The sequence below is a fragment of the Phoenix dactylifera genome, unplaced genomic scaffold, assembly GCF_009389715.1.
Source record: "Phoenix dactylifera cultivar Barhee BC4 unplaced genomic scaffold, palm_55x_up_171113_PBpolish2nd_filt_p 000046F, whole genome shotgun sequence".
Classification (NCBI taxonomy): Eukaryota; Viridiplantae; Streptophyta; class Magnoliopsida; order Arecales; family Arecaceae; genus Phoenix; species Phoenix dactylifera.
The window spans coordinates 117829-132955 of NW_024067669.1; the positions used below are offsets into that span (position 1 = coordinate 117829).

The following is a 15127-nucleotide window of genomic DNA, read 5'->3' on the forward strand; positions in this document are numbered from 1 at the left end:
CATTAATAAATATATTAGGATCCAAAATAATTGAATCTGAAAGCCATCCCTCAACTCTCTAGGTCATTTATGTTTTTCTTCAAGGAAAAATAAAAAAGGTTGATACACGATGTGCATGAGAACATCATCATACTTTTGGTTTTTCTCCTATGCCAACTGACTCTCCACGTACAGTAATCAAGTTGATCAAACATTATTATTCAATTGATCCCACCTTTTCATTCAGCGAAGACTTTTGAGGAGCACACACAAATAATAATAATAATAATAATAATAATAATAATAATAATAGAACAATGACGCAATCTCCAGTTGTCGGTGGTGTTATTGTTGTTTATTATCGTTGCCCCCTCCTACACCTCTTCTATCCGTAAGTCTGCTCTGGCAGTTTTTCCTTGTCATTTTTAGTATCCCTAATTATGCTTGGGGTTGCCACGGGACCGGCAACAAAACCATCCACACAGCCCAGGGTTGTAACCGGACCAAATAGACCCACTACGGACCTAGAACCAACCTCGAAATAACTTGGTCCGATTTGGGTATCAATGGCCTCTTCTTCTGCTAGAGGCAGTCGTATTAAGCTTGGACTAATACTTGCTGAGCTCCCGCCAATAACAGTTTGACGTGTATTTCTCGAATTGTTGATTTCCTTGGTCCATTCCTCGTTCAAAATTCATTACACGTTGGCGTGCCGGATTTGTTACTAATACGATTTGGAAATATATTTTTTAGTTAAAATATTAAAAGGTCGCTAACTTTAATCAATTTGGCGGCCATTAGAATTTTGATCCTCTGCTCGAATCAAATAATAGATATTTTATTTTCTCCAAAACAAGATATATTTTTCAATTTATTAAAACCGCCTTATCAGCCACCATGACGACACGTAAACGGTCCCTGAGGACCATAAGTCAGCTCGAACCACCCAAAAGAGGAAACAAGGTCGGCCATGTGAAAGACGGTAAATAAATAAACACAACAAAGAGGCCCGTTTACCAAATAGATCAAACCTACTGGCGCATGTTAAATTCGCACTTGACAACTTCATAAGCATCACTTTGAGAGAGAGAGAGAGAGAGAGAGAGCGGAAAAGAGAAGAAGCGCACTTCTTTCCTTAAGAGAAGGAAAATAAAATTATAGCGCACCAAACTGCGGCTCGCTCTCAACGGTCCGATTAGTGAACTTCCACTTCTTATCGCCATGATCTTTAAACATTTTGGTATACACCTTTACAGATCCATGTGGCGTCCATGAATATAGAGGCTTACCTGCAAGCTCACTGGATGCCAGTCCTAACAGACATAATTTTTTTTACTTTCTGATCGCCGGGGGGTGGGGGAAGAAAAAGCAAAGCATGGCAATGATGCAAGTAAAGATCGCTTTTAAGAAGCACTCTCCTATGACACTCTTATTTTGAGAGCCATAAAATAAACTTCAAAATAGAAAAGAATAGGATGGATCTCGTGACAAATTATTTTGATTATTGCGGTGAGGTCTTACCTCAACATGTTTGAGGCCATCTATCTACATCAGCTGAGTTCAAACCTTGCCGCACTTTCCTGCAACAGCTAGTACCATGGGAGCCAAATCATGCTTTTACCTGATAAGGCCAATCAGATAATATCAACATCAGAAGAAAACATTCAAGTGACGAGGATACTACAAGGAATCAGCAGACAGTGCTGAAGATTTAAGGCAGACAACTATGGAATGATAATGTTGTTCCTAATAAAGACCTGGCTATCATTCTGAACCCCCTTTCAAGAGTGTACCTATACAAGAGAAAAATAGCAAAGATCTATGAGAAGTGCTTGTCTCGACAAGTATCAACCAAAATGAACAACTGAAAAGAGAAACATTGACTACCGAGAAACATACCAGGATTCTCATGAATTCTTTGACTGCCATGTAACAGAGCATAGAATACTGTAAAATCCAAGTATTCAATTTATAGGGCATAAAGTATCAACTACCATGAAAAAATAAATGGCGCAATTCTACTTAGATGATAGCACTAGGCATAGCCCAAAGAATATACAATGACCATGCCGGTTGTAGGTTTATTTTACTGATATTTCTTTCATATGCTCACTCTTTCTTCTGCTCCATAATTTCACATGACCGATCATGTCATCTTACTCTATAATTACTTACCAGCACATACTACTCTAAACTAGCAACCAATAAAAGAATTCCATGGATCGTTGAGAAAGACAAAATGCATCACCAACTGAACTGTATTATATGATTCTCAAGTCATAAGCATCAGGGGCAGAGCCAGGATTATTTTCCTGGGTGGCCAACACAAAATACAGAAATTATCAGAGTTAATAATATACCTTTTGCATTATATATAGACGCAAATGTAAATAATGCTGTGCTTGATAGTAATTAAAGGAGCTATGGCACTTATTTCGATTAATTACTAGTTTACAGTCCTTATAACCAGATAGGTTGATCTTTATCTGTTTATAGATAAAAAAAGTGAAAGAAGATGAGAGATTCCAACATGATTCATTCACTAACAAAAGAACTAGAATTTTTATATAGTGAATAGTGAGCATAAAAAATGAAGATGGATGGACAGCTGAGCAAATTAGAGAAATTTTACTCTTTATTTTCAGTATAAATGGGTGTTTTTTTTCGAGCTATAAGGTGGAACTTTCTACCCTGTTTTATTTAAGATGATTAAGCTCAACAACAAAGAACAATCATGGTCTCTAGATATGATAAGAAGAACAATGCAAATAACCAAAATTTTACTAACTGCAAATTCAAAGCATAGCATAAAAGAGGTTTAAGGTCATAAAAACATAAAAACTATATGAAAAGTTAAATAATAGGATACGGATCATTTATAAGGTCTCATGTTTGCAGGCAATGAAATTTCAACAATCTATAACCAAAACTAACAAAACACTTCCCTTCTTGATGTAAAAACTAAAAGAACACTTGTTTTTCTATATCAAAATTTTTGAATCTAAAAGTGTCAATGAAATAAAATCTTAAAACAGATGAGAAAAACATAAAATAAATAGAAAAGAATAAGGATTACTCTTTCACTGTTGTAATCTTTTATACCACATGTCTAAGACTTCCTTTTTCTCCTCCTTTGTTCCCTTCTCATGGTCAAGAAATTTCTGTGTGTGTGTGTGTGTTCCCAAAACAAGATGGGAAAATCACCTTAATGGTCTTTTAAGATAAAGATGGCTAGAGGAATCCCACATATCTTAATTAAATACCATTTGTTTATATTTAAATATCTTTCCTGCATGACTTGCTTGGGGAAGAAAAAAGGGGCATGTATATTCCTTTTTTTTAATTAAAAAAAAAGAAATAACGGAATGGACTCCTCTAGGAAAGATTTGGTAACACTACAACTATAGATATGATAGGATCGTTAAATTTAAATTTATTTCTATCTAAAACTCTAATGAGTTTGAGATCTAAAATGTTTCAAATTAGTGGGAACTTTTAAGTTTTAGCGGAATGGGCAGGCAAAGAGGGTTCACGTATAACAAAATGGGAAATCGCATGTGCAGGATTCGGAGGGGGGCACATATTCAAGTGTATATGGGGGTTTCCAAACATGAAAGAGAATGAACGGATATAAGACAAATGGATATAATAGTTTCGACTTAGGAGACCTATTTAATAATGAATAAATTTTAAGCTCCTATATTTTATGGTGAAAGAAAAATATAAAGCCTGTTTTAACATATTATTGCCAAATATAAGGTATACCTCATGTTGTAAGAAAGCCTTATTGCTGTGCTTACTACTCTTGAGTTGAGTGACCTTAAAAAATAAAAAAGCACTACTACCTGGACATATGACATGGCATCTTATATGTGTTTGTTCATATGCATTCTTGTATTTTATACAATAAAGAATGAGCTAACCTATTTCTCCTTGAGTTCATAAATATTTACTATTGTTATCTTAGTGTTTAGACATTTAGAAACTACTCATCAACCATGGTTGATGGAGAAGTTGATGAAATAGAGACGGGTTCTTTTTTCCTCTCAAAGTTCTTGTCAAGTGATTAGATTGAAAAGAAAATTAAAATAAGTACTGAGGAATCAACCTACATTCAATCCAAGTTATGCATACACCAACTATATGCATTTCATGTTAACAAATGTCTTCATGTGACTAATAAGCATACACCAAGTATGAGGGCCATAGTCCATTGCAATATACACATAAGCTAATTGCTCCAGCAAATTCACTACACCTATCTAAACCATCCAGCACTTCTTTTAAACTTCCATAGTCCAAAATCCAGAAAATGGTTGTCCAAGCTTAGTAATATGACTTTGGAGGCTTACTGTGAATGAGTTGGCCTCTGACCACCAAACGCCAACACTGATCAACTTCTTGCGATATAATACTTTGCAATATGGTCCTTTTTAATAAGAAAAATTAGGCCTACCATCAATTCTAGCATTACAACTATCGATTGATGCCAGAACACCCAATAGGGGAATAATTTTGGATTTTTTTTGCTGTTCTTTTGATGGGGTTAAAGATCCATGGAAGGCTGCTTTCAAGATCAGGATATGGTGTTTTAACCAATCCTACCACAAGCAACTTAATAAAGCTTGGCGGCGCTTGTTTTCCTTTAGTCACTCATAATTGAGTTGGACAAACTTATTTAGGCCTCCCCACTCCTTTAGCTGCATTCTTCCTTCAAACATTGCCTCATATTTGGTTTCTAATATTATCAACATGCCCAAATCCTAAGATGTTCTCAGCAATTCGCATCCAGTGACTATAGAGAATCCTCTGTAGCCTATGACAGCAAACAAAAGTCTCACCGCATCTAAAAAAATATAACCAACTATGAGAACAACTTAAGCGATGACTCCACAAAATAACTAAGCAAGATCTTTACAATCAACTGCTGACCTAGTCTTAGCCCAAACTGTGGTAAAGTTTCTAGCTTATACCATTTGATTGGTAGGAGAAAGCTACCACTATCTAAAGATAAAAACAATAAACCGTAAACAATTACTAGTTCAAAGGATATAATAAGTAATGAAGGAAAGTTATGTGCTTAGAAGCATCAAGAAGAAGCAAGAGTAAGTGAGGGAACAAGTCTTGATGATGATAAAGGTGAGCTCTAATAAAAGTTACGTAATAACAGAAGTTAGAAAAAAAACTTAGGTAATGCAAACCATGATTATACAAAAAGGTGGATGGGTAAACCTCTTTGCTTAAAAGTTAAAACTCTATGCAATCTAGTTATTCAATCATCTCTTCATTCTGTGGTTAGAAAGCTTAAATTATGACCATTCCGCAACAAACTCCATATATATATATATATATATATATATATATATATATATATATATATATATATATATATATATCATTCTAAGCTTAAGGCGTATCTGAAACTACAATACGAAAAACTTCAGTAGTTTAAATATAATTACGATTACTCATTACCTAACCTGTGCTAATAAATGTAGCCGTCCTCCTCCTCTTCCACACTGTCCAAAACCAAGTCCTCACCCGGCAATGATGGCTCCAAGATTGGGAAGCTATCATCCCCAAAATCCTCTCCCACAATCTCCCTGCTGCATGCCTCCTCCTCCGAAAAGGCCGAAATCTTGACACCACCAAACCCAGAATAATCAACTGCAATCCTATCGACCACCTCATTCAAATCTCCAGAATCACCATCTTCCTCGTAAAAAACAGCAGGCGAATAGAACCCCTCCTCCTCGCATTCGTATTTATATCCGTAATCGTCGTCGTCATAATCATCAATGGTCGGGAATCCTGATCCAGTCTTCCTCTGCCAAGACCGCAGGATCTCCTCGCCGACCTGGCCGTTCTCCACGCGGGCCCACGGCACCCAGAGGTCGGCGTGCCGGCCCAGCGCCGTCCGCCCGTCCCCGACCACCACGGTCCGGAGGTCCGACTCCCTGGCCCGCCGGACCATCTCCGAGAAGTCGGAGTCGTCGGAGACGAGGAGGAGCCAGTCGATCCCCCGCGCCACGGAGTGCTGCAGCTGCCGCTTGAGGGCGGAGTCCGCCGCCTGGGGCTTGTCCTCCACCGTCCGCACGAGCACCCCCGCCCGCCGGAGCTCCGACGCGAGGCCGTACCCGGTCTTGGGGGTGAGCAGCTCGCGCGCGGCCTCCTCGTACTTGCGGTTCCCGGCGATGAAGCGCTCCCGGTAGCGCTGGCGCTTCTTTCCCTTGAGGGAGCGCATGCGGCCGACCTTCTTCTGGCGCTCGCGCTCGTGGAGCTGGCGGAAGTGCTTCTTAAGGTCCGGTCGGGTGCGGCAGCGGCGGCCGCAGACGCCGCAGACGTAGGTCTCGTCGGGAACGACGAGGCCCTTGCGCTCCAGGGCGTCCAGGCGGCGGCGCTCGCGGCGCTGGGCGAGCACCCACTGGGGGAGGTGGGCGAAGGCGTGGCGGTTCGCGTAGGCCGAGATGTCGACTACGCGGCCGAATAGCTCCCCAACGCGGCGGAGGGCGACGGCGGCTTCGTAGGGCGGTCCCCGGGGGGGCTTGTTGTCCAGGTCCCACAGGACCGCCACCCTCTGCTCCGTTCGCGCCGACCACATACCGTCGCGGCCGCGGATCATGTCCACCTCCGCCGTCGAGGCGGCCCGGAAGGGGGGCTGGGGGGCGGAGGCGAGGACGGGCATGGGCCCTCGAAGGGGTCGCAATCGCAATCGCAGTCGCAGTGGGGCTGGAAGAGAGACGAGGGGGAGGACGGGGCCAGGGCGGCAGAGATGAACGAGAGGAGGTGGTTTGAACGGCGGGATGCCGATGGCGGCAATCGGATTCATCTTCCTCGGCGGCGGGTGCGGCTGTTCAGCTCGCTCGCTATCCTCCGCGGCTCATCCCTACCGCTTGGAGATGCCAGCGATCGGGCACGTGCATAGCACGTGATGATAAGCTAACCAATTTTGCTCCCCCGGTTCTCTCCCTCTTCCAGGTATTTCCTCTTATGCGGTAAGCCACTAGTTAGCAGTTTGTAACCCGCGATATACGCGGTGCAATTTTTTTTTTTTTTTGTAAAATTATTTTTAGAATAAAATATTAAAAAATATAATAGAGTAGATAACTGAAATATAATAAAATATAATAGAGGAAAAAAAATTAATTAATTTTTTTAATAATTTGTTGATATAATATTATGATATACTATTAATATACAAAATTTCAATTGCATATGTATAATTATTGATATAGTAAGAAAATATATTATATAAAACAATAAGATCATGATCTAATTTATATATAAATTAGAAATAGAAAAGTATTGTATATACATGATCTTTAAATACAATATAGCGAGATTATTAATGATGTACTTTCTTTTTTAAATAAGAACATGATCACAAAAATACAATAAAAATTAATAAAATATTAGTATAATATAATAAATCATGAAGGTCATGGGTGGGGACAGTATTAATAAAAAATATGTTTTTACTAACATCAACATAATTAAGCAAATATAGTTATTAATAATATCATAAATTTCTATATTAATTTAGTGATATTGAGAAGTTCTTTATTTAATATAATTAATAAGCTAATAAGTTTCTTATTAATGTATTAATAAGGTTCTTATTTAATACGACATTAAATAAGAGCTTTATTAATAATATTTTTAATATGGTTATGGATGCTATATGGTACATGGAGAGCTCGTGGCAAATGAAGAGCTGAAGTAGAAATGTAGAATCTCTATTTTAACATACATATATATATATATATATATATGTGTGCGCGCGCGCGCGCGTAAAAGATCTGATATATTTTCTCTATGGCTAATTTTAATAATGCAGTCCTAGTTAGATATCTCTTTTTAAGGTACTTCAATTAAACTTTTTATGGCAAGAAAAAAATTAACATGCCTATAATTTGAAACCTAATATTAGCACCAAATTCATGCTAATGTTTTTAAAGAAAAGGAATATGTGGTATATCTAAAATCTTTCATAGTACTTATGTTTTATCTGTTTGCATGAAAGATCTACAAGCCAATATAATTATATTTGCAATTCACGTGCAGGTCCAACAAACCATATGGCTCTAAATTGAATATGAGCGTCATGCCAGGGTTTCACGAGGAATACATTTGATGATCAATGGGAGCCATTTAAGAAATAAAAACAATGCAATTAGACAAATGTCGTTCAACATTTAATATGATAACATAAAATCTATAGGCAATCATGGATAGTTAATGAGTGGTATTACAAAAGAAAAGAATATCTGTAGACTCCAACAATGAAATGTAACCATGAAGAAGGTCACATGTAATGCAACTCAACTACTTTCGTTTTCCACATTGGAACTCGTGATGGACTTTGAAACTTTTCCACTATACATAATAGAGATGGCCAAGAATTTGGGAAGAATATAGTTCCGAAGTAAGTTAAGTACTATGTCACTAATCAAAGTAGGTTTTGTTGCTTGAGCAAGTACCACTTAACCACCAAGTGTTAGCTTGGATGCCTCCACTTCTCACCCCTTTGGTGAGAGGTTGGGGGTTTGATCCCTAGATGCATGGCCCCTTATCCGAGGATTTCAACCCAAAAGGCAAAAAAAAGTCAAGTACCACATAGGTTCTAAAACTTCTTGTTATGGGGGAATTGAGCCGCCATGCCCCACGTGATCGGCACGCGTATCCAGGAAAGCTACAGCTGCCCTATGATCCAGCACTCCGACCCCGAGTCGGACCTCCTCGGCTCCGCAGCCCGACCCCGGGTCGGCTGCCCTATGATCCAGCACTCCGACCCCGAGTCGGACCTCCTCGGCTCCGCAGCCCGACCCCGGGTCGGCTGCCCTATGATCCAGCACTCCGACCCCGAGTCGGACCTCCTCGGCTCCGCAGCCCGACCCCGGGTCGGCTGCCCTATGATCCAGCACTCCGACCCCGAGTCGGACCTCCTCGGCTCCGCAGCCCGACCCCGGGTCGGCTGCCCTATGATCCAGCATTCCGACCCCGAGTCGGAGATCTTTTGATAACGACAGGCTATTCTCCAGAGGCACGCCGCGGCCTCCTGCTCCACTACTCCCTGCAACGGCTGTACCCGATGCTGCCCACGATCTCCTGTATCAACCGTACAAAGCGGAGCTCCACTACGCCCTGCCATGACCGTACCCAGCGCTGCTCCACGACGCCCCGTAACGGCCATGTCAGTGGCCATTCTATCGTGCCCCACGACGACAAACCCCCCTGAGAGACCTCCCAGCCAGGTATATATGCGGCTGGGGGGAGAAGGGGGGGGTAAGCAATACCTCCCAGAGCACTCTCTCCCACTTGTGATTATCATCTCTCCTCCTCCAATCTCCTCTGACTTGACCGTCGGAGGGCCATCACCACCCTGGTGGTGGTGCAAGGCTTGTTTGCAGGTTCCTTGGCGGAAGGTGGAGCGCGACCAGCACCAACCAAGACAACTCAGGCGGAACCCCGTTCACACCGTCGTGTCAATCGTTCTCGGTTTGGACCACCGCAACAGTTGGCGCTAGAGGAAGGGACGAATCTCAGAACGATCGTAATGGCACGGCGAGGTGGTCGCGGAGCTTCCAATGCTTCCGGTCGCGGAGCCTCTCGCGCCTCTGGCCGGGAGGCTGCTGCGTCCCCAACACACTCTCAGCAGCATTCCACCGCTTCTCCTCCCATTCAGACGGTCGAACCTGCTCAGTTCGACCAGCTAGCCCAGCAGGTTTCGCACCCTCGCGGAGGCAGTGCAGAATCTGCAGGGTGTGATCTCTCGGGTGCCGCAGCGGGCTCAGGAGCCGCTGCTCCCCGAGCACTCGCCTCTTCCTCACAACCCGCGCTCCTTCCTCTCCCATGGAGAGGAGCGCCGGCGCGCGGAGGATTCTCGAGTGCGGTCCATTCTGCCAGGACCTTCTCATCGGAGCTGCGCGGGGTACGAGAGGCGGACCCGGGCGCGTTCTCAGACACCCCAGTCCTCGAGGGGCCCGCACTCCAGTCGGTCCCCCTCGCGCCGCTCCTTGTCTCCCACCCACCGGTCGCGCTCCCTGGACCGGCGGGTGGACGATCTCCACAGACAGCTCCAGGTCCTGAAGGGCCACTCCAAAGATTCCTTCGCCGACTTGGAAATCTCCTCCCAGCCGGCGCTTGCCTCAAGGATCCTGCGAACCCTAAACCCGCCGGGGTTCAAAATGCCGGCGATCGAACCCTACGACGGGGCGGCGGACCCACGGGACCACGTGGAGAGTTTCAGGACTCTTATGCTCCTCCATGGAGCATCGGATCCTCTCCTCTGCAAGGCCTTTCCCGGCGACCCTCCGCGGCCCGGCAAGGGCGTGGTTCGCCGGCCTGGAGGCTAATTCCATCCAGTCCTTCCACCAGTTCACCCGTCTCTTCATCAGCCATTTCGCCGTCAGTAGCCGGCGAAGACTGGTCTCCGACTCCCTCTTCGATGTCCGGCAGAACGAGGGAGAGAGCCTGCGGGATTATCTCACCCGCTTCAACAAGGCAACACTGGAGGTCCGGAATTTGAGCCAGGAGGTGGCTCTCTCAGCCCTGAAGCGAGGCTTCCGGAAGGGCAGACTCACCTTCTCCCTGGACAAACGCCTGCCGCGGAGCTTCCCGGAGCTGTTGTCTCGGGCAAACCAGTATGCAGACGCCGAGGAGGCAGCCTCCCACCGGAACAAGGAGGCCGCCGAGGCCCCTCTAAAGCCCGGGAAGAAAAGGCGAAAAGAGGCACCCCAGAGGAGGAGCCCGACGCCTCAACGCCGGCGCAGAAGCCCGTCACCAGCAAGGAACCACGGCGCCACACGCCCTCGTTCTCCGCACCGACGCTTCAACCGGTACACCCCACTCCTGGCCCCCCGGGCCCAGATCCTCATGGAGGTCAAGGGGCGGGAGGACCTCCCGGTCCCGAGGCAGATGAAGAAGATCCCTGGGAGGAAGCCTTCTCGGGCGTACTGTGAGTATCACCGAGACCACGGCCACGATACCGAAGACTGCTTCCAGCTTCGGGACGAGATCGAGGCTCTCATTCGCCGAGGGCGTCTCGGTCGATATGTAAACGACCGACGTCCCCCCGCAGACCCGCGTCCAGCCGACCCGGCCCCTCAGGAGCCTCGGGAGCAGAATCGACCCGTTGCGGGAGTGATCCACACCATCACTGGGGGCTGCTCTCGGCCCGTGAGGAACGCAGGGGGCTCGGCGGAAGTATCAGGAGTGGCCGTCGCGAAGAGGCAGCGGGTCGGAAATGTAATCACTTTTTGTGATGAAGATGTAAAGGGGGTTCAGACTCCCCACGATGACGCCATGGTGATCTCTCTCACTATGGCGGACTATGATGTAAGGCGTGTTCTTGTGGATAGTGGAAGCTCAGCTGATATTTTGTATTACGAGGCCTTCCAAAAGATGGGCTTTTCCCGACAATTGTTGCACAAAACATCCACCCCCTCATAGGATTCACTGGAGACGCTATCTCGGCCGAAGGTGTCATCGAGCTGCCTGTGACTGCGGGCATTGCACCCGCAGAAGCCACGGTGCGGCTCGGGTTCTTGGTCGTCCGTGTCCCCTCGGCCTACAACGCTATCCTCGGACGACCCGGACTGAACGCCCTTCGCGCGGTGGTTTCTACCTACCATTTGCTCATGCGGTTCCCCACAGCGGCCGGGATTGGAGAGGTCCGAGGTGACCAGCCGACCGCACGGCAGTGTTTCCTAGCAACTCTCAAAGGGAAGAAGCCCATGGAGGCCCTAAGCGTCGAGTCACTTGACGCCAGAGACGAAGTGGCCTTGCGGCACGGGGAGCCGGCCGAGGGCGTAATCGAAGTTCCCCTCGAAGAAGGCCGCCCGGACCGCACGGTCCGGGTCGGTGCCAACCTCGACTTGGAAGCTCGGCTCCGGTTAGTGGAATTCCTCCGAGCCAATGCAGATGTGTTTGCCTGGTCGGCGGCCGATGTACCTGGGATCGACCCGGAGGTCGTTTCTCACGCCCTCAACGTCGACCCGACCCACCGACCAGTAAAGCAAAAGAAGAGACACTGTGCCCCGGATCGGATCCGGGTGGTCGACCAGGAGGTAGACAAACTCTTGGAGGCAGGTTTCATAAGAGAGGTGAGCTACCCCGAGTGGCTGGCAAACGTCGTACTTGTCCGGAAGGCGAGCGGGAAGTGGAGGATGTGCGTCGACTACACCGACCTGAACAAGGCGTGCCCCAAGGATAGCTTTCCGCTTCCACGGATAGACCAACTGGTCGACGCGACTTCCGGATATCAGCTACTGTCTTTTATGGACGCCTTCTCCAGCTACAACCAAATAATGATGGCTCCACAGGACGAGGAGAAAACTGCCTTCATAACAGACCGGGGGCTGTACTGTTACAAGGTAATGCCCTTCGGTCTGAAGAACGCTGGCGCCACTTACCAGCGCCTCGTCAATAAAATCTTCAAGGAGCAGATCGGCCGGAATATGGAGGTGTACGTGGACGATATGCTGGTAAAAAGCCGCCATGCAGACCAGCACATTGCAGACCTGGAGGAGACTTTCACCACCTTGCGAAAGTTTCGCATGAAGCTAAACCCAGCGAAGTGCGCTTTTGGTGCTTCGGCCGGGAGGTTCCTCGGTTTCATTGTCAACCAGCGCGGGATCGAGGCCAACCCGGACAAGATCAAAGCCATCCAAGATATGTCCCCTCCGACCAAAGTGAAGGAGGTTCAGGAGCTCGCTGGAAGGGTCGCCGCGCTCGGACGATTTGTGGCAAAGTCGGCCGAACGCTGCCAACCATTCTTCAAGGTGTTGAAGCGCCCAAAAGACTTCCTCTGGACGGCCGAATGTCATGCGGCGTTCGACCAGCTCAAGGAGTACATGGCGTCTCCTCCCCTGCTGTCCAAGCCGCAAGAGGGGGAGATGCTCTACCTTTACCTGGCGGTCTCCCCAACCGCAGTCAGCGCAGTACTGGTTCGGGAAGAGGCAAGACTTCAGAAGCCTGTATACTACATCAGCCGAGTCCTCCGGGATGCCGAGACGCGGTACACGAAGGCTGAGAAGATCGCCTTCGCGCTGCTGACTGCGACCAGGAGGCTTCGCCCCTATTTCCAGGCTCATTCTGTCACCCTTTTGACCGATCAACCACTGCGGCAGATTCTCAGCAATCCAGAGAATGCGGGACGGCTGGTGAAGTGGGCAGTAGAACTTGGTGAGTTCGACATCCGCTACCAGCCCCGACCAGCCATCAAGGCCCAGGTGCTCGCGGACTTTCTCGCTGAGTGCACTGTGCAGGAGGCGGAACCTAAGCCGCCGGAGACACCCAGCCTCGATCTCCCGATCTGGACGCTCCACATTGACGGGTCGTCGAACCCTGAAGGTGGAGGGGCTGGGCTGGTCCTCACCAATCCCGATGGAGTGATAGCCGAGTATGCCTTGAGGTTCGGATTTCCAGTGACCAACAATGAGGCGGAGTACGAGGCCCTAGTCGCGGGACTCAAACTCGCCAAGGAGCTCGGCATCCGGCGTCTGAAAGTCTTCACCGACTCCCAGCTGGTGGTCGGGCAGGTTCGAGGGGAGTTCGAGGCGCGGAGCCCGACCATGCAGAGCTACGTCCGGAAGGTGCAAACACTCATTCCCGACCTCGGCAGTGTTGACATTCAGCAGGTCCCGAGGAGCGAAAATGCCAGGGCCGACAGGTTGTCCCGCCTAGTGGACGCAGACGCGCACAACTTGTCGAGGGCAATCTACCTGGAGACCCTGGATGCCCCGAGCATTGACGGGGCTGGAGCGGTGATGGCAATTGATCCGGAGCCGTCTTGGATGGACCCGCTCGTCGCCTACCTCGCCGAAGGAATCCTCCCTGAAGACGAAGATCAGGCCCGGCGGCTTGTAAAGAAGTCCGCCCACTACGTACTTTATGAAGGGAGGCTGTATCGGACCTCGTTTACCGCCCCCCTCTTAAGGTGCCTCCGCCCCGCGGAAGCGGCCTACGCCCTCGGCGAAGTCCACGAAGGCATCTGCGGATCGCACTTGGGGGCTAGGTCCTTGGCGCATAAGATCATGAGGCAAGGCTACTATTGGCCGACCTTGTTGGAGGACTCGAAGGACCACGTGCGGAAATGCGACGCCTGCCAGCGCCACGCCAACGTCCAGAGAGTCCCCTCTGTCCCCTTGGCGCCAATCACCGCGCCCTGGCCCTTCGCACAGTGGGGAATGGATATCCTCGGACCATTCCCCGTCGCTTCGGCCCAGCGGAAATTTTTGATTGTCGCCATCGACTACTTCACCAAGTGGGTGGAGGCAGAGCCACTGGCCACCATCACGGAGGCACAAGTCCGGAAGTTCGTGAAGAAGAACATCATTGTCCGATTTGGAGTACCTCGGGTCCTCATCTCGGATAACGGTCGACAGTTTGATAACAAGCACTTCCGGGACTTCTGCGAGGAATTCGGGATCGAGCATCGGTTCACATCCGTGTCGCATCCCCAAACCAACGGCGAAGCCGAGGTCACAAATCGGACAATCCTCCAAGGTATCAAAGCGCGGATCGGCCGGACGGGGCAAGCTTGGGTCGAGGAACTCGAGAATGTCCTTTGGGCGTATCGGACCACACAACGGACTCCTACTGGAGAGACGCCTTTCAGCCTAACCTATGGCACGGAAGCCGTTGCCCCCGTGGAGCTCGGACTCCCCTCGCCTCGGGTGGCCGCGCACCGACCCGAGGCCAATTCAGAGCAACTCCGAGGGAACTTGGATCTCTTGGAAGAGGCAAGGGAAATGGCTCAGGTACGGATGGCAATGTATCAGCAGAGGGTGGCCCGATATTACAACTCCAAAGTCCGACCGAAGCTTTTCAGAATTGGAGATCTGGTGCTGAGGCGAGCTAAGGCATCTCAACCTACGGAAGGTGGGAAGCTAGCGCCAAATTGGGAAGGCCCGTATAAAGTTCGTTGGGTAAACCGACCTGGCTCCTACCAGTTGGAAGCCCTAGATGGCCGAGGAATTCCAAGGGGCTGGAATTCCGCTAACCTGCGGATGTATTACCAGTAGAACAACAAGGCCAGAAAGACAATTTAAAAAGGTGCAATACTTTTCATTTCAATAATTTCTGGTTACAGTGGCGTGCTCGTGTGATTACAAGGAATTCCTAGAGGGGAATTAGGGAGTAAAGA

The 15127-nt window shown here is 48.0% G+C and overlaps 1 protein-coding gene across 6 annotated transcripts; it reads right to left on the bottom strand.

Moving 5' to 3' along the window:
• Positions 1 to 1114: 1114 nt before the first annotated feature.
• On the bottom strand, positions 1115 to 6961 carry LOC103696621. 6 transcript variants are annotated; one of them, XR_003383361.2, is made up of 4 exons: positions 5460 to 6959; positions 1737 to 1772; positions 1501 to 1600; positions 1115 to 1292 (listed from the first exon to the last, which is right to left on the bottom strand). XR_003383361.2 is itself a non-coding variant. In XM_008778305.4 (3 exons), exon 1 carries the CDS (start codon positions 6806 to 6808, stop codon positions 5465 to 5467), a length of 1344 nt encoding a protein of 447 aa, XP_008776527.2. In that variant the 5' UTR covers positions 6809 to 6961; the 3' UTR covers positions 1362 to 1600; positions 1737 to 1772; positions 5455 to 5464. The 6 variants fall into 6 exon arrangements, 3 of the variants coding, with proteins under 3 accessions (XP_008776527.2, XP_008776526.2, XP_026656762.2); XR_602433.4 differs by lacking the exon at positions 1115 to 1292 and adding an exon at positions 1879 to 1926 and having other exon boundaries at positions 1362 to 1600; positions 5460 to 6961; XR_003383362.2 differs by lacking the exon at positions 1115 to 1292 and adding an exon at positions 1879 to 1926 and having other exon boundaries at positions 1362 to 1600; positions 5455 to 6961.
• Between the last annotated feature and the right edge of the window lie 8166 nt (positions 6962 to 15127).

Bases quoted from the DNA above. Each gene is read 5' to 3' on its own strand.
- LOC103696621 (XM_026800961.2), bottom strand. From the start codon at position 6,808: ATGAATCCGATTGCCGCCATCGGCATCCCGCCGTTCAAACCACCTCCT.